We start from the raw sequence: 18,988 nt of genomic DNA, 5'->3' as shown, positions 1-18,988 counted from the left end.
CCAACTCACCTGACCCGCACATCTTTGGACTGTGGGAGGAAACCGGAGCATCCAGAGGAAACCCACGCAGACACGGGGAGAACGTGCAAACTCCACACAGTCTGTTGCCTGAGTCGGGAATTGAACCCGGGTCTCAGGCGCTGTGAGGCAGCAGTGCTAACCACTGTGCCACCGTGCCGCCCATATTGCTGTGGGTCCAGAGGTCAGACCAGGCAAGGATGGCAATTTCCAGCCCTAAAGGGTATTAGCAAACCAAATGGGTTTTATGTGGCAAACAACAATGGATTCATGGTTATCATTTGACTCTTAATTCCAGATTTTAATTAAATTTAAATCCCACCATCTGCCATGGTGCGATTTGAAACCAAGATCTTCCAACATTACCTGCGTCTCTGGATTAATCATCAAAACAGGTGTGGCAGTGGAATAACACAGTGGGTCAGGCAGCATCTGAGGAGCAGGAGAGTCGAAGCTTCGGGCATAAGCCCTTCATCAGGGATTTGGGGTGGTAGAGGCCCAAGGGGGGGCTGAGAGGAGGGACGTGGGGCTGCTGCCCCTCAGATACTGCCTGACCTGCTGTGCTTTTCCAGTGCCACACTTTTTAACTGATCTCCAGCATCTGCAATCCTCGCTTTCGCTCTGGATTAATAGTCTAGCGATAATACCACTAGGCTATAGCCTGCCCTAGGAGTGGGCAATAAATGCTACCATAGCCAATGATATTCATGTCCTGTGAATGGATTTTTAAAAAGAAAATTCACCATCTGTCACGGTGAGATTCAAACTCATCTCCCCAGAAAATTATTAATCTTACCAATACTGGCATTGACAAATACATCTGCATTCTGGATTAGTGGTGCTGGAAAAGCACAGCAGTTCAGGCAGCATCCAAGGAGCAGTAAAATCGACATTTTGGGCAAAAGCCTTTCATCAGGAATAAAGGCAGAGTGCCTGAAGGTTGGAGAGTATCTCTCCAAGTGGTAGTGCAAGTAGGTGAGCAGATACAGTGGATCATGTCAGTAGGAAAAGGGGTGCAGGGAAACATTTCAGCATCCATTGCAGGAAGGAGGCTTGGTCTGGTCTTCATGGGGTGGGGGCAGTTGTTTTAGTTAGTGTTGTGGAGAAAATATAGAGAAGCACCAGGAGATGCAGAGAGTTCTTCAAGAAGTAGGTCTTTTATTTGCAAAACAAAAAACCCTGACACTGAGAAAGCTGATTCCCGAATGCCCACAAACCTCAGGGTCCATGGATTTTTATATCTTTTCTCATCATGTTTCTGTTATCAGCATGTCCAACTATATTAATCAAAGTACCTCATTCTAGCTACACAATACACCAGTGATGTTAGTTCCCATTATCTCTTTAGTTGTACTTTCTACTTGATGTTATTCTAATGTCATGGTTAGATATTTATTATCACTTCTGCTAGTGATCTTTCATTGCAGACTAACCTATCATGATAGATATTCAGGTATTCCATCTATTACAATAGCCTCCTGTCTCAAGCTGATTCTACTATTAATTAGATATTTTAACGTCATGTCCCAAATATTTACAGTCCCAATCCTGTCCTAATAACTTAACAGAGAAACTTGCTTTATTACTTGTACTATCACATCTCACCATAGTGACCTTTCAGCCTTAACCTTACTCTGCTAATTGGAGTAAGAATGTTCCACTATGGTTATCCCATCCTGCCTCCACAGAACACAGGTTGCTAGTAGTCTTCATGCTTTAACCCTTCCCATGCTTTCATGCTCTTTATTTTCCATATTAGCCAGAAGTTCGATCAGGTTTTAATCCTGTGACTTTTCCTGGCTAGTGATTAAGCAGGTCAGAATCCGCGAGGTCTTCAATTCTAACCCAGAATTCAGGGCTTTCGATGAGGATTCCAAATGCTGGGTTATCACCCATCGAACTTCAAAGAGGTCCCACCAAACACTGTTCAAAGCAAGTTCATTCACCTCTCTCTCTCTCACCCACACACTGTCTGGACAGGAAAAGATCTGGGAATGAAAGGAACTCAACAATATATGACTCATTGCAGAATAGGATTGAATGGAAATTATCCCAGTCACAGCAATGACAGGACCAACATTTCCTCCACCCCCCCACCCTGCTCAGTCTCAGGGTAAGGGTACAACTGGAAAACCCAATACTTATTGCCCATGTGAGCTCTCTCGATAAGATGGTAATGAGAGTTTACCTTTGAATGTTTGCAGTGCATAGAAGAACTCCTATAGAATTCCACCATACTGATATTAGATTAATAACACAAATATATGAAATAGGAGATGTAGACCATTCTGCCCATCAAGCATGCTCTGCCATTGAATGAGGTCTCTTTGTGATTTAAATTTCACATTGCCATCTAGCTCAACTATCCTTGATTTCCTTGCTCAACCTCGAATCTATTTATGCCTACCTTATATTAAAAAAATCACATCCCACCACAATGGAGTCATAGAGATGTACAACACAGAAACAGACTCTTTGGTCCAACTCGTCCATGCTGACCAGATATCCTAAACTGATTTAGTCCCACCTGCCAGCATTTGGCCCATATCCCTCCAAACCCTTCCTATTCATATACCCATCCAGATGCCTCTTAAAATGTTGCAATTGTACCAGCCTCCTCCACTTCCTCTGGCAGCTCATTCCACACACGCACCACCCTCTGAGAAAATATTGCCCTTAGGTCCCTTTAAACATTTCCCATTTTACCCTAACCCTATGCCCTCTAGTTCTGGACTCCCCCACTCAAAGGAAAAGAACTTACTTGTTTATCCTTGCCATGCCCCTCATGATTTTATAAACCTCTATAGGGTCACTCCTCAGTCTCCAACATTCCAGAGTAAACAGCCCCAGCCTGTTCAGCCTCTCCCTATAGCTCAAATCCTCCAACCCTGGCAACATCCTTGTGAATATTTTCTGAATCCTTTCAAGTTTCACAACATCCTTCCGATAGGAAGGAGACCAGAATTGCACGCAATATTCCAAACATGGCCTAACCAACATTCCATACAGCCGCAATATTAACTCAACTACTTAAAAAAATTTTAAAACCACACTCTAGAAATAAATGGCCAACACCACAAAATACCAGGTGAACAGGATCACATTCTTTTTATTTGACGTATAAACAATTTATTTGACTATCCAGTTAAAAGTGTTGCACCAAAATAAAATATCCATGCAAATTGTCACAAAAAGATGTAGAACTCTAAGATAACATACATGTATATATATTTTTTTAATTACTCGGTAAAATGTGAAACCTCAGAGAACACACCAATCATAAAGTTGTTCGAGGCCAAGTGTTGCAACACAATGTTTCACATAGAGCATGAAGGTGATTGGCTTTTTAAGGCAGTCACATGACCAAGTTGATTCGGCTCAGGGATAATAGTAGAAATTCCCATCAATGTCTGAAAGTACCAAATAAAGGACCAGCAAATGCTGATGCCAAACATGCAAGTGTGCACCTGGGCTTTTACTGGACTGGAGTGCACATTTTCTAACAGCACTGTAGGTGTACATACTTCACATGCACTGTTATTGTCCAATGCAGCAACTAACCACCATCTTCTCAAGGGCCATGAGAGATGGGTCATAGATACTGGCCATGCCAATAATGCCCACATTCAGTGGAAGGATACCAAATAACTTCATGGGACTAGGATGAACTAAAGTTGTCGCCCCATTATCAGAATCCCTCTCTTACATAAAGAAAATAGGTTAACTTCCCATTCTTCAGACTCTTGTATAGAGGTGATGACGCACAGAATTGCCCGGATCGTCAGAGAGATCATGGAGAATGGAGGACCACAACAAAAGTTAAAGAGTCTTGTCCCATATTACTACTGCATCTCCCCACCACCAACACATGATCACCTTCCTGGCCCACCCAGTAACCTTGATCTGCGAGTAGAGCTTGAAACAGGTTGCTAGAGGTGCTGCAAATGTGTTGCTGGTCAAAGCACAGCAGGCCAGGCAGCATCTCAGGAATAGAGAATTCGACGTTTCGAGCATAAGCCCTTCATCAGGAATAAGGTGCACAGACCCATACACAGTTCACTGTACTTCACATACAGTTAATATCTGAACTAATTATTCCATAATGATATAGTCAAAAGCAAAGGGAAAACCTATTAGGACTCTGGATTTCACAGTCAAGAAGTTAACTGCCTGGTCACTTCAAGGAGAGCTGCCAGGAATTGATATAATGCCTGAACCATAACCAATTCCTCATCCCTCAAATATAAAGGCAGATATTATTCATTACATGAGCCAAGACTTGACCCATGCCTATTTTCTTTAATATAAAAACAAATAATAGAACAATATTTTTCTGTTTAAAAAAGTGTTAATAAGGTATTTGGCAGAACAATTGATTTAAGGCAAGGTGATCTTCGCAAGTACAGGAAGCCCCAGCTCCCCTCACTCCTCATCATTGAGAGTCTCTGTCTCGGAAACAGACAGATCCATCTTCCAAGCCAAAGTACACCCTTTCTGCCATGCCGATGAATAACCCCGTCTCGACCACTCCTGCAGGGGGACAGAGCACGTAGAAGTTAGAAGCATTTCACAGACATTTCAGGACCTTATTCTCTTCCTTCATAAAGATGTTTCAGGATATGAGCTAGCATTTATTGTCCATCCCTTCAAGAAGAGGGTGGTAAGTTACCTTCCTGAACCACGTGTGGTCATCAGACCCACAGTTTGGGAGGGAATTCCACGATTTCGACACTGGGACAGTGGAGATGATCTTGAAGGTAATGGACACTCCAATGCATCTTCTACCCTTTACCCTCAACTCTCGAAGGAAATTGGAAATCCTACAATGCGTGCCAACAACCAGTCGCTCAAAAGTAGTCTAGATAATGCAAGTTATTTATCTAAATTTGAGCATAAGCAACCAGCTGAACCAACTGGACAGCATCCCAGTTAAATCCCCTCACCTTCCAACGTCTCCACATTGGGTTCAGGTTCGTCAGACTGCCACAAAACTCAGACAGGTTCACTATGAGGAAAGGAAATCTGCCGCCTTTATGCAAGCTAGTGACTCAAATCCCACACCAATGTCAACCCTTAACTGTTCTTTGAAATGGTCTAGAAAGATGCTCAATCGCATCAACTCATGGAGCAATAACCAGGGTGACACTCCAATCCTGAGAATTGATACAAACGTAACTGAGTTTGCTGGACTCTAAATTAATATAGATTAACCACAAAACAGGGGTGGCAACCATTTAGAAGATGCAATTAGTTTGGATGTGGTAGCACAGTGGTTAAGGTATTTGAGTAGTGATCTGGAGGCCAGGGTAAAAACTCCAGAGACAAGTTCTAATACCTCCACTGCAGCTTGAGGCAGCACGGCAGGGTGGGGGTGGGGGTGGGGGTGGGAAGGGGGGGTGAGATTTAAATGCAATTAAGAAAGAAATCTGGAATCAATCTCAATAACAAAATGACTCAATTGTCAATAATTGAATGACAAATTCCTTTCAGAGAATGAAATCGGACTCCCTTACTCCTGGAGGGCCTACATGTGACTCCAGACTCTCAGTAAGGTGGTTGACCCTTAACAGGTCAATCAGTTCACTGGGGCTTCAGGGATGAGTGACTATTGTTGACCTTACATCCCAACAATAATAGAAAGAAAAATGTCAGTATCTGCTAAGAACTGATACAGAAACAGACACAGTAGCGCACTTAGACCGAGAAAGAATGAACATGCAAAATAAAGCCACAAAAATTTATACACGAAAAAGTAGGAGATGGTTAGCATACAAAAAGAAGGAAGAAAATATGCATACAAATAACAGAGGGGGAAATAGTTCACAATAATCCTCCAGATCCAGATCAACCATTTGCCTCAAACAAACAATCAGAATCACCTAATATACAAGAGGCCTGAATATGTAGCATTGCTGACTGTACATTACCTACACTTGTCCCATGTTCCCACACTAGGCCCATAGCCTTCAATGTTATGGCATTTGAAGTGCTCGCTCAAGTACTTTTTAAAGATTCTGAGGTTTCCTGCCTCAGCTACCCTCCCAGACAGTGCATTCCATCACCCGCTGGGTGAGAAAACTTTTCCTCAAACCCCTTTAAAACCTCTTGTCTCTCACTTTAAAAATTATTCCCCTTGTTACTGACCCTTTGACTAAAAGGAACAGTTGCTTCCTATCCACCCTGTCGGTGCCCTTCAATCTTATGCATCTCATTCAGATTCCCCCCTCAACCTTCTCTGCTCCAAAGAGAACAATCTGAGTTTATCTCACCTTTCCTTCGTAGCTGAAATGCTCCATCCCAGCCAATAGCTGGTGAATTTTCTTCTCACACAGAGTATAATCACATCTTTCCTACAGTGTGGTGACCAGAACTGCACACAACTCCAGCTTAACCAAGTTCTGAGCAACTCCAACATCACTGTCCTTCTCTTATAATCTATGCCACAGCTGATAAAGGCAAGCATCCCATATGCTTCACCTACCCAATTAATCTGTCTTGCCACCTTCCAGGATCTGTAGACAAGCACCCAAGTACATGCTGTTCCTCGGAGCTTCCCAGTGTCCTGAGTACTCATCAAGTACTCCATTGTCTTGTTTTTTTTTCTTCACCTCACATCTATGAGGGTTTAATTCCATCTGCCACCGATCTGACCAGCTTACACCTTCCTGTAACCAAACAGTTTCCTCCTCTCTGCCAACCAAAATCGGTGTCACCTGCAAACGTACTTAGCAATCCTCCCACATTCTCAACTCGAATTATTTATGAATCCCTCAAACAGTAAGGGACCCAGCACAGATTCCTGGGGTACACACACTGCTCCAGTCTTCAGTGTTTCTGTACATCGCTCAACTGTTACTAGCAGGCAGTTAACCACACTACTAAAACTCACTCTGAAAGTGACTGCAAACTGCTAAGCCATTAAAAGAGTGTATCTACACTTAGAATTTAAGCAATTTCCTTACCTGGAATCATTTTAATGCCAACATTCACCTTTCTCCAGTCAGAGACATTATTAAACTTCCAGTCCAGAATGAAATTCCCATTATCTGTCACCACTGGTCCCTAGGAAAAACCAAAATATTGAAACAGTTCAATTCTCTCAAGTCCTGGACATTGAAAACACAAAGAGCACACTCAAGATCCCTGGTTGGCACTTGTCATTTCACAAGACATTAACCAAGGCACAGGTGAGAATACCACCCAATGTGACCCTAAAGATGGGTGAAAATCCCAATGAAGCACAAAATCTAAGAATGACAGCAGTGCAGTGCTGGGGGTAGTGGTATACTCTGGATCAAATATTCATCTGAAGGTCCAGTTCATATGGAAATAAAAGATCCTATATCAGCGAGTAGAGGGTTCTATACTGCTGACCAAGTGATCTATGGAGATGTTTCACATTAAGACAGTGGTGCAGGGGATGAGCAATCCAGAAGCCTAAGCCAAATGTTCTGGACAGGAGATATGGGTTCACATCATAGCTGGTAGAACTTAAACTCAGAGATATGGAGCTAGCTTCAGTAATGGTGACCACGAACTTATTAACGTTTGTCGTACAAACTCATCTAGTTCACCAATGTCCTTCAGGAAGGAAATCTGCTATCCTCACTTTGTCTGGCTTGTATGGGACTCCAGACCTGCAGCAAATAGACAGAGTCTCAACCATCCTCCAAACAAAGTTAGAAATCACACAATACCAGGTTATAGTCCAACAGATTTAATTGGAAGTGTGCTTCCAATTACACCTGTTGGACTATAACCTGGTGTTGTGAGATTTTTAACTTTGTACACCCCAGTCCAACACCGGCATCTCCAAATCATCCTCCAAACAACCTGAGCAAGCCATTTTAAGGCATGTTTAATGGCAATTAGGGATGAGCAAGACATGCTGGCCATGCCAGTCGCATACAGTACAGAGCTGTACAGCACAGAAACAGACCAGTCAGTCCAACTCGCCCATGCCAACTAGATATTCTCTATTAATCTTGTCCCACTTGCCAGCATTTGGCCCATACCCCTCTAAACCCTTCCTATTCATTCTTGAGTATCATAGATATCAAGGGTTACAGGGAGAATAGGCTGAGAAAAACAGAGTTGAAAAATGTGGTGCTGGAAAAACACAGCAGGCCAGGCAGCATCCGAGGAGCAGGAGAATCGACGTTGTGGGCATAAGCCCTTCTTCAGGAGCCCTGCTCCTTGGATGCTGCCTGGCCTGCTGTATTTTTCCAGCACCACATTTTTCAACTCTGGTCTCCAGCATCTGCAGTCCTCACTTTCTCCTCCTCGAGAAAATTATCAGCCATGATTAAATGGTGGAGCAGACTCAATGGGCTGAATGGCCTAATTTTTGCTGCTATGTCTTATGGTCTCATATACACATTCAGATGCCTTTTAAATGTTACAATTGTATCAGCCTTAACCACTTCCTCTGGCAGCTCATTCCATACATGCACCACCCTCTGCGTGAAAAAGTTGCCCCTCGGGTCCCTTTCCCTTCTCACCTTAAATCTATGCCCTCTAGTTTTGAACTCCCCTAGCCTAGAGAAAAGTCCTTGACTATTCACCCAGCGCATGCCCTTCATGACTTTGTAAACTTCTACACATGTACCATTAAAGAAAAAAAAAGCTTAAACAAGACCTACTTCTCTTTAAAGAGAAAGATCCAAATACTAACGTGCCTGCTCTGATCTAGAAGAGAATTCTTGGTTTCGAGTGGGTTCGGCTAAGGTCTGTACTTACAGCTTTACTGACAGCCATTCGCAATTCTGCTTCCCCACCAAATTTAGCAGCAATTGCCTTGGTTACTGGCACATAAGCCATCGGGATGACCTCAATCGGAACGCCTTTTTTCCATTTTTCACCAAGGTTTTTGGAATCCTTCCTTGAAAAACAAAATTCGAAAGATGACATGGCACAAAACAAAAATCGGTGGAAACTACGTGAATTCAAACCACACTGGGGTTGAAAAGTCTTCACCTGAATCCAGAAAAGACTTTGAACCACTGGAAGGATTGCCATTTACAAAGACACTTACTCTTTGTAGGTGCAAAAAGAAACCGGGGCCTGATGATCCAGCGAGTCACTCACCTGTAATCTGCAACCACAATGAACCTCTTGGCACAGCCAGCAACAATCTTCTCCTGAGTCAAGCACCCTCTGATGGAAAAGGCCAGGGGAGAAAACAGTGTTAGATTCAAAACACTTTCTTCTATCATCCCTGTCCAGAAACTTCCCGATGGACTGAACAGCCTCCTCTAGCGCACTGACACCTCTGCAACGCTGTGGAAGATTGTTTGGCCAAGCAAGCCAATTGTTTCATAAAGAGCAGCCCAGGCCTTTTTGCCTCAAAGCATCGGCTCCGAGCTCTGGTCACACGCAGAGAACTCCTATCATGCAACATGCTTATAGCAACCCTCAAACTTCCCGGGGGAATTTGCTGAAATTGGAGAAATAAGAAATCACTCCCACAGTGAAAGAATGACTGGAAAAGTCACACCAAGGAGATTAAGCAATGCTAAGGAGGAATTCTTGAGCATTATTTATAGAGGTTCACAGAAAATCTAGACTGTCGGACTGCCATTCAGCCCATCGAGTCCACACCAACCCTTTGAAGCGCATCCCGCTCAGACCCACGGCCAATTCCCATAACCCCATACAGGGCAACCTCGACTATCAGAGCAACACTGGCAGAGAGTATTCTATTCAGATGATTAAATGTTCGGATAACACAGTTTACCCAAGCATCGGGACCTTGAAATCTCGTTCGGATAATCAAGGTTGTTCTGTATTTACCACGGCCAATCCACCTAACCTGCACGACCCTGGATACCAAGGGCAATTGTCAGTCTACTTAACATGCCCATCTTTGGACAGTGGGAGGAAACTGGAGCATCCAAAGGAAACCCACGCAGACACGGGAAGCATGTGCAAACACAACGCAGAGTCACCTGAGGGTGGAATTGAACCCAAGTCCCTGGCGCTGTGAGGCAGCATGCAAACACACAGCCACTGTGCCATCTCTGTTAATGTCTCTACGAAGTTAGTTTGATTAACATTATGGAAGGATTCAACAGCAAAGCCCCTCACACAAAAGAGTGGATGGTCTTTAGTCAAATGGAAGAGGATGGGGCTCTGCAACCATTCTTGTTGCTAGGAATATCCCGCACTTTTTGATAAACAGCCGGCCCTTTTCCATACCTAATTTTCAAAGAGCAAACACTCACCCTCCACCTTTGATTAAGTTCAGATCACAATCCACTTCATCTGCACCATCAATAGCAACATCGAGCTAACAGAAAATAAAAAACATGTCAATCCCGTTAATGCACAGCAATGCCACTGTCCATGCAGATGGGTTAACATGTTATACAAGGCACTTTTGTTAAGATGAAGAGGCAGAACTCGGCCATTCAGCCTAATGAGTCTGCTTCCTCGTGCAATGAGATCGTGGGTGATCTGGTAATCCTCAACCCGACTTTCCGGCTTAACTCTCGGTCCCCCTACTGACTAAAAATATGTCTGTAACAGCCTTGAATATGCTTAACAACCCAGCACTTCAGCCCTCTGTGGTAAAGAATACCACACATTCACTACCTTTGGAGAAATAATTCCTTAACGCTCTTAAACGTGTGACACATTCCTGAGATTATGCTCTCTGGTCTGAGACACGTCAAGAAGAAAACAACCCTTTTTAAAAAAATACAAATTTAATTCATTTGTGAGATGTGGGCATCGCTGGCTGACCAGCATTTATTGCCCATCCCTAGTTGCCCTTGAGAAGGTGGTGATGATCTGCCTTCTTGAACCGCTGCAGTCCACCTGCTGTGGGTTGACCCACACTAACTCTCAGGATCTACCTTGAAGAAATCCCTAAGAATCTTGTATGTTCCAATAAGGTCTCGTATTCCCGTAAATACCAGTCAGTACCAGTCCAATCTACTCAACACATTCTCATAAGGAAATCTCTCCACATCTGGAATCAACTTTGAACTTCCTCTGTACTACCTCCAATGACAGTATATCCTTCCCACAGATAAGGGAACAAAACTATTCACAACATTCCAGCTGTCCTCCGGCTACTGTCTGCGTAGTTTGAACAAAGAACAGCTTTAGTTGGGTGGTCGCTTTACCCAAAAACACGACTCAGGTAGTGCCTCCCACCCATCCTCCTCCTTTAACCAAAGCAAAACGTTCCGTGCATCGGTTGGTAAGGGGACAAGAGTTTCCTTTTGTGTTCCATTTGTTTTTTTTTTCCCAGCAGTCTATTTGGGAATTTAGAATAGCAGGAATGGAGGTTAGGGCAGTTGAGCGTTCCTCCTGCAGTACGTGGGAGGTAAGGGTCACCTCTGGTGTCCCTGCTGACTTCATTTGTGGGAAGTGCACCCAACTCCAGCTCCGAGAGAACGGTGTTAGGGAGCTGGACATGGAGCTGGATGAACTTTGAATCATTCAGGTGGAGGAGGGTGTTATTGAGAGGAGCTACAGGGAGGTAGTTACTCCACAGCCACATGGGTTACCATCAGGGGTAGGAAAGGGACCTGGCAGGCAGTGCAGGGATCTCCTATGGTGGTTCCCCTCAACAACATGTATACTGTTCTGGACACTGTTTGGGGGAGGGGAGAACAACTTACCAAGGATAAGCAATGGGGCACAGGTTTCTGGGGCAGGGTCTGTCCCTGTTGCTCAGAGGGGGAAGGGGGAAGAGGAGATGAGCTTTAGGAGGACAGATATGAGATTCTGTAGGTATGAGAGAGACTCACAATTGGTGTGTTGCCTCCTGGAGTTTGTGATTATTCTGGTCGGGTTTTCGAGACTCTTGAGGGGAAGGGTGGGCAGCCCCAAGTTATGGTCCACATAGGCACCAACGACCCAGGTAGGAAAAGGGGTGGGGATATAAGGCAGAAATTCAGGTGGAAGCTTAGAGCTAGAACAGAGTTGTCATCTCTGGTCTGCTGCCCGTGCCATATGCTAGTGAAACGAGGAACAGGGAGAGAGCAGAGCTGAGCATGTTGCTGCAGGGATGGTGCAGGAGGGAGGGTTTTCGATTCTTAGATAATTGGAGTTCTTTCTGGGGAAGGTGGGACCTCTACAAACAGGATGGACTTCACCTGAATCAGAGTCGTACCAATATCGTGGGGGCGTGTGGGATGTTTGTTGATGTTTAAACTAATGCAGCAGGGGGATGGGAAAAGAGGGGAGGGGGTATGGCATTGTTAATCAGGGGTAGTATTACTACAGCTGAGATAACATTAGAGGACTCATCCATGAGGTAGTTTGGGCTGAGGTTAGAAACAGGGAAAGAAAGGTCACTCTTTTGGGAGTTTTCCATAGGCTCCGAATTGTTGAAGGGATGTAGAGGAAAGGATAGCAAAGATGATTCTCGATAGGAGTGAGACTAACAGGGTAGTTGTTATGGAGAACTTTAACTTCTTCAATATTGACTGGGAATACAATAGTTCAAGTAGTTTAGATGGGTCAGTTTTTGATCAATGTTTGCAGGGCTCCCTGACACAGTATGTTCAGGCCAATAAGGGGCGATGCCATATTAGATTTGGTACTGAGGAATGAACATGGCCAGGTGTTAGATTTAGAGGTAGGTGAGCACTTTGGCAATAGTGACCATAATAGCAATGGGTAGGAATAGGTATATAGCACAGGGAAAGAGGTATAACTTGGGGAAAGGCAATTATGAAGGATTAGGCAAGATTTAGGATGCATTGGATGGGGAAGGAAACTGAAGGGAATGGACACACTCGAAATGTGGATCTTATTCAAGGAACAGCTACTGTGGGTCATTGATAAGTATATACCTATCAGGCAGGGAGGGAGATGTTGAGAGAGGGAGCCATGGTTTACTAAAGACTTTGAAGATCTTGTCAAGAGAAAGGAGGCGGCTTGTGAGGATGAGGCGTGAAGGGGGTGCGAGTGTTATAAGTTAGCCAGAAAAGATCTAAAGAGAGGGCTAAGAAGAGCCAGATGGGGAAATGAGAAGTTGTTGGTGAATAGGATCAAGGAAAACCCCAAGGCCTTCTATAGATATATCAGGAATAAAAGAATGACGAGAGTAAGATTACGTCAAAGGCAGTAGTGGAAAGGTGTGTGGAACTAGAGGACCTAAGGGAAGCGCTTAATGAATACTTTTCGTCAGTATTCACATTGGAAAGGGCAATGTTAGTGAGAATACGGAGATATAGGCTACAAGATTAGATGGGATTACGGTTGACAAAGAGGAGGTTTTAGCAATTTTGGAAGATCTGAGAATAGATAAGACCCTGAGGCCGGATGGGCTTTATCCTCGGATTCTCTGTGAAGCCACGGAGAAGGTTGCAGAGCCTTTGGCTTCGGTCTTTATGTCATCATTGTCGACAAGAGTTGTGCCAGAAGTCTGGAGGATAGCAAATGCTGTTCCCTTGTTTAAGAAGGGGAGTCGGGGCAACTCTGGTAATTATAGCCAGTGAGCCTTACTTTGGCTGTGGGTAAGGAGTTGGAAAAGGTTATAAGAGACAGGATTTGCAATCATGTGGAAAGGAATAATTTGATTAGGGACAGTCAACGTGGTTTTGTGAAGGGTAGATTGTGCTTCATTAACTTTAGTGAGCTCTTCGAGAAGGTGATAAAACAGGTGGACGAAGGTAAAGTGGTTGATGTAGTGTATATGGACTTCAGTAGGCTATTGTACAAAATAAGGAGTTTTGGGATTGAAGGTGATTTAGTGGTTTGGAGCAGAAATTGGCTAGCCGAAAGACAGAGGGCGGTGGTTGATGGGAAATGTTCAGTTACTAGTGATGTGTCAAAGGATCTGTTTTGGGGCCGCTGATGTTTGTCATTTTTATAAATGATTTGGAGGTGGGCGTTGAAGGATGGATTGGTAAATTTGCAGATGACACGAGGTAGGCAGAGTTGTGGATAGTGCTGAAGGATGTTATGGGTTACAGAGGGATATAGATAAGACGCAGACCTGGGCTAAGAAGTGGCAAATGGAGGTTAATGTAGAAAAGTGCGAAGTAGTTCACTTTGAAAGTAACAGGAATGCAGAGTCCTGGGCTAATAGTAAAAGTCTCAAGAGCAGAGAGAACTCGGTGTCCAGGTGCATAAATCCCTGAAGGTTGCCACCCAGGTTGATAGAGTTGTTAAGAAGGCATACGGTGTGTTGGCATTTACTGCGAGAGGGATTGAGTTTGAGCCATGAGGTCATGCTTCAGCTGTACAAGACACTGGTAAAGCCGCACATGCAATATTGTGTGCAGTTCTGGTCACCACATTGTCAGAAGAATGTGGAAGCTTTGGAAAGGATGCAGAGGAGATTTACTAGGATGTTGCCTGGTATGGAAGGGAGGTCTTATGAGGAAAGGCGGAGGGAACTGGAGGCTGTTTTTGTTGGAGAGAAAGCGGCTGAGAGGTGACTTAGAGACATATAAGATAATCAGAGGTTAGATAGAGGGACAGTGAGAGCCTTTTTCTTCGGATGGTGAAGATTAACACACAAGGGGACATAGCTTTAAATTGAGGGGTGATAGATTTAGGACAGATATCAGGGTAGTTTCTTTACTCAGTAGTAGGGGCATGGAATGGCCTGCCTGCGACAATTAAGGGCATTTAAATGGGCATTGGACATACATATGGATCATGATAGAACGACGTAGGTTAGATGGGCATCAGATTATTTTCACAGGTCGGCGCAACAGAGGACCGAAGAACATTACAGTGCAGTACAGGTCCTATGTAAAACCTTACCACTTTTATGTTCCATTCTGTTTGAAATAAAAGGAGAAAGTGAGGACTGCAGATGCTGGAGGTCAGAGCTGAAAATGTGTTGCTGGAAAGGCGCAGCAGGTCAGGCAGCATCCAAGGAGCAGGAGAATCGATGTTTCGGGCATGAGCCTATCCTGAAGATGGGCTCACGCCTGAAACATTGATTCTCCTGCTCCTTGGATGCTGCCTGGTGTGTTTGAAACAAAGATCAACATTCTATTTGCCTTCCTATTACCCACAGAACTTGGATGCTAGTTCTTTGCGATTCGTGCAGGAGGATCCCAAAATCTTTTCTTGCTGCAGCTTTATCCATTTAAATAATAGTCAGCTCTTCTATTCTTCCTACCTCACATTTCCCCACATTTTATTCCCCTCGGTCATTATCACTATTCACCTTCCCAACTTTTTTATGTCAAGTTTAAGTTCTAAACAATTCTTGCTTCAGCTGCTTGTCAAAGTGCAAGGAGAGCCAAATACCAAAGGGGTTATGCTTCAGTTATGCAGGGAACTGGTGAGCCTACATCTGGCACACTGGTCACCTTATTTATGAAGGATATGAATACAGCGGAAACAGTTCAGAAAAACTTCACAGGATTAATGCCAGTAATAGGTGGGTTGTCTCATGAGGAGAGGTTGGACCAGCTATGTTTGCATCCATTGCCTCTTGGTTCTCTGAATTTCAATGACTGAAACATACAAAATGGAGAGAATGCATCCTCTTTCAAGAGAAACTCAAGACAAAATACTAAAACACAAGTTGGAATTTCATCTCAAGAGACTTATAAATCTTTGGGGATCTCTTTCTGAAAAAGCTGGAGATAGCGGAGACATTGAAAATTTTTTAAGGCTGAGGTCGATGGATTCTTGTTAAACAAGGAATTGAAAAATTAATCAGGGTTTGGTGAGAATATGGGAGGAGGTTGTAATCAAATCAGCCTTGAGCTCATTAAATGGCAGAGTTATCTAAAGGGGCAAATGGCATACTCTGGTTTCTTGCTCATACGCTTATAAGGAATGCAGGTATATTTTGAAGTGAAGATAGTTGACAATTTAGAGGGGAGTTTGGAATGGATTGTGTTCCCACATAACTGCTGTCCCTGTACGTGGTAGTGTTCAAGGTCCTTGATGGATGAAAAGTGGACAGTTTCATTTCAAGTTCACGTGTATAGAGCACTTCTGTGTAATACAGTTTTGCCTGATTTATACGCTGCTGAAGAATTTACAAACGAGCATTCTGCTTCCTGCATACACTGTTCGTATTACATACGACCTGATTGCTTGTATCTGAATACGAAAGCAGAAATAGTTATTCAGTATGAAGTGACGATCTCTTTCAAAAAGGAAACACTAACTCCATTCCTTTCTCCACAGATGCTGGCTGACTGCTGTGTTTTCCTGTCGATTTCCTGCAGCCACAAAGCAGCACAACTAAAAAGTCAGAAAAACATGCCCTACCTCCGGGTGTCTGTCCAGGTCACTGAGAGTCAACTGATGCTGTAGGATGAGCTGACGAGCCTGAAGGAGATGAATGAAGACCGATACAGTTAGACACACCATTGTTCTGCCATTCTCACTATCTGATCACTTCATCTGAACTATCAACATCCTTTCCCCCTTCGCACTCTATACTCCAACACCCCTCCCCCCATTAACCCTGCCTCTTCCACACTTCATGTCATCTCTGATGAAGAATCATCTAGACATGAAATGTTAGCGTGCTACCTCTCCATGGATGCTGCCTGACCTGCTTTCATTTCCAGCATTTGTTGTTTTCAGAATAGGAGCCAAGAGATTGGGCTACAGTCCTACAGTGAGAAAGCTGACTAGCAGAACACTTGCACGGAAAGTTCTTTTACAGTCAAACGGTCCACACAAATCTCATACAAAAGGTACCCACTCTGAGATAAAACAATTATTTCAATCAACCTGCTGTGAAATCTCTGATAAACCTGGGTCTTGAACAAGGACTTTCGGGCTCAGGGTTAAAGATGGTACCACTGCACCGCAAGGCTCTTTTTGGAGTTGTAGAGATGTACAGCATGGAAACAGGCTCTTCACTCCAACTCATCTATGCCAACCAGATACCATAAATTAATCTAGTTCCATGTGCCAGCACCCGGCCCATATCCCTCTAAACCCTTCCTATTCTTATACCCATCCAGATGCCTTTTAAATGTTGTAATTGTACCAGCCTCCACCACTTCCTCTGGCAGCTCATTCCATACACGTACCACCCTCTGAAAAGATTGCCCCTTTCCTTTGAAATCTTTCCCCTCTCACCTTAAACCTACGCCCTCTAGTTTTTGGACTCACACATCTAGGGAAAAGTCTTTGGCTATTCAACCTATCCATGGCCCTCATGATCTTATAAACTTCCATTAGGGCATTTCTCAACATTCAACATGCCAGGGAAAATAGTCCCAGTGAGATTACAACTTTCCTGCCAGAGTCTCAGGCATCACCAGAAACATTTTGAAATTTGAAAGAAGATTAAGGTTGATATACAGCCTCTTGGCCTTAACTTTCATTCCATTCAAGACAAACTCTGGTAGTAATTCAGAAGTTACAACTGACCCAATGCCTGAGAGTTAGGGAGAGATTATCAATGGCTCATAACCATCAAGTGACCCAGTGGAAAAGGTATGGGCAGACAGGTGATGACTTTTTTAAAAGAAAAATCAGCTCTCTCTTTCACAGTGAGACTCGCAATGCCCAGGTCAGCCAGGAACAGGCTTCAGGTGAGAAATTGAACCCAACTGGGGAGTAACAGCCGCCCAATTATTATTCAATTCATTAGTTTGCAGAAAAAAAATAAAAAGACTGATGGGTGGTCACTTCAAAGTTGACATTTGCACTTTTTTAAAAAAGAAATAAAGTGTTCCATCAACAAGGCAATGACAGCCAGCTGCTTACAAACTGATTTGCATTCTACATCATATTCTGTTACTGCTTATGTTATCACAAGAGTCAAACGGCTTCTCCAAATACAGGAGGAACACACATGACAGATGTACAGTAAACTGATGGTGAAGGGTTTACCTCACAATAACTCCTGATCATGCACCCCTGCAACATGACTCAACCCTTCACATGCAATGAATTACTCAGAGCATAAAATACTACAGCACAATACCTTTCGGCCCACCACATCTTTGGCAATCATAATAATACTCCAAACTAATCCTATCTGCTTGTACATGGGTTGTATTCTCTGCTTGTTCATGTGTCTGTTTAAACACTTCGAGGAAAAAGTGAGGTCTGCAGATGCTGGAGATCAGAGCTGAAAATGTGTTGCTGGAAAAGCTCAGCAGGTCAGACAGCATCCAAGGAACCGGAAATTCGACGCTTCGGGCACAAGCCCTTCATCAGGATTCCTGATGAAGGGCTTGTGCCCGAAGCGTCGAATTTCCGGTTCCTTGGATGCTGCCTGACCTGCTGAGCTTTTCCAGCAACACATTTTCAGCTCTGTTTAAACATATCTGCTTCTACCACCTCCCCTGGCAGCATGCTCCATGAACCTACCACATGGTGTAAAAACTTGCCTTGCACACCACCTTTACATGTTCCCCTTCTCACCATAATCCTATGTTAGCGAGTTTTGAGAAGATTTGTTGTGCCCAAGGCCTATTGAAGATGTTACCTAGTAAGGTAACGAAATGTCTGGAAATTAATCCACATCCTTAATCCTATGTTCCCAAATACTTCACATTTCCAACCTGAGAAAGCCACTACAATTATACATCCTTCTGTCTCTCAATTTTCTATACTTCTATCAGGTCACCCCTTCAGCCTCTGACACTCTATCAAAAGCAATCAAAGTTTGTCCAACCCTCTTATAGCTAATATACACCAACCTGAGTAACATCCTGGAAAACCTTTTCTACACTGTCTCCAAAACCGCCACATCCTTCCAGTAGCATGGCAACCAGAACTGCACACAATACTCCGAATTTGGCCTAATACAGTTTCAATGTAATTTGCCAAATTTTATACTCAAAGCCCTGACCAATGCCATAGACCTTCTTTGCCACCTCACCCATTTGTGTTGCCACTTTTCGGGAGCTATGGACTTTGACCTCAGAGCCTGCTGTATATCAAAGCTGCTAAGAGTCCTGTTATTTACTGTATACTTTCCTCTTGCATTTAATCTCCCAAAATGCATCACCTCACATTTGTCCAGATTAAGTTCCATTTACTACTTCTCCGTCCAGTTTTCCAA

The 18,988-nt window shown here is 43.7% G+C and overlaps 1 protein-coding gene across 1 annotated transcript in view; it reads right to left on the bottom strand.

Moving 5' to 3' along the window:
• Nucleotides 1-3,102: 3,102 nt before the first annotated feature.
• Nucleotides 3,103-18,988, bottom strand: part of rpia (ribose 5-phosphate isomerase A (ribose 5-phosphate epimerase)) — a 28,307-nt gene continuing 12,421 nt past the window's right edge. The window contains exons 4-9 of the mRNA XM_060828318.1: nt 16,225-16,284; nt 10,242-10,306; nt 9,106-9,174; nt 8,758-8,899; nt 6,981-7,080; nt 3,103-4,548 (exon numbers count right to left, since the gene is read on the bottom strand). Coding sequence (XP_060684301.1) covers nt 4,451-4,548; nt 6,981-7,080; nt 8,758-8,899; nt 9,106-9,174; nt 10,242-10,306; nt 16,225-16,284 — 534 coding nt within the window. The 3' untranslated portion in view covers nt 3,103-4,450. The remainder of the gene's footprint in view (nt 4,549-6,980; nt 7,081-8,757; nt 8,900-9,105; nt 9,175-10,241; nt 10,307-16,224; nt 16,285-18,988) is intronic.

This window comes from Hemiscyllium ocellatum, chromosome 1, assembly GCF_020745735.1.
Source record: "Hemiscyllium ocellatum isolate sHemOce1 chromosome 1, sHemOce1.pat.X.cur, whole genome shotgun sequence".
Taxonomy (NCBI): Eukaryota; Metazoa; Chordata; class Chondrichthyes; order Orectolobiformes; family Hemiscylliidae; genus Hemiscyllium; species Hemiscyllium ocellatum.
This window is presented reverse-complemented; position numbering and strand designations above follow the sequence as displayed.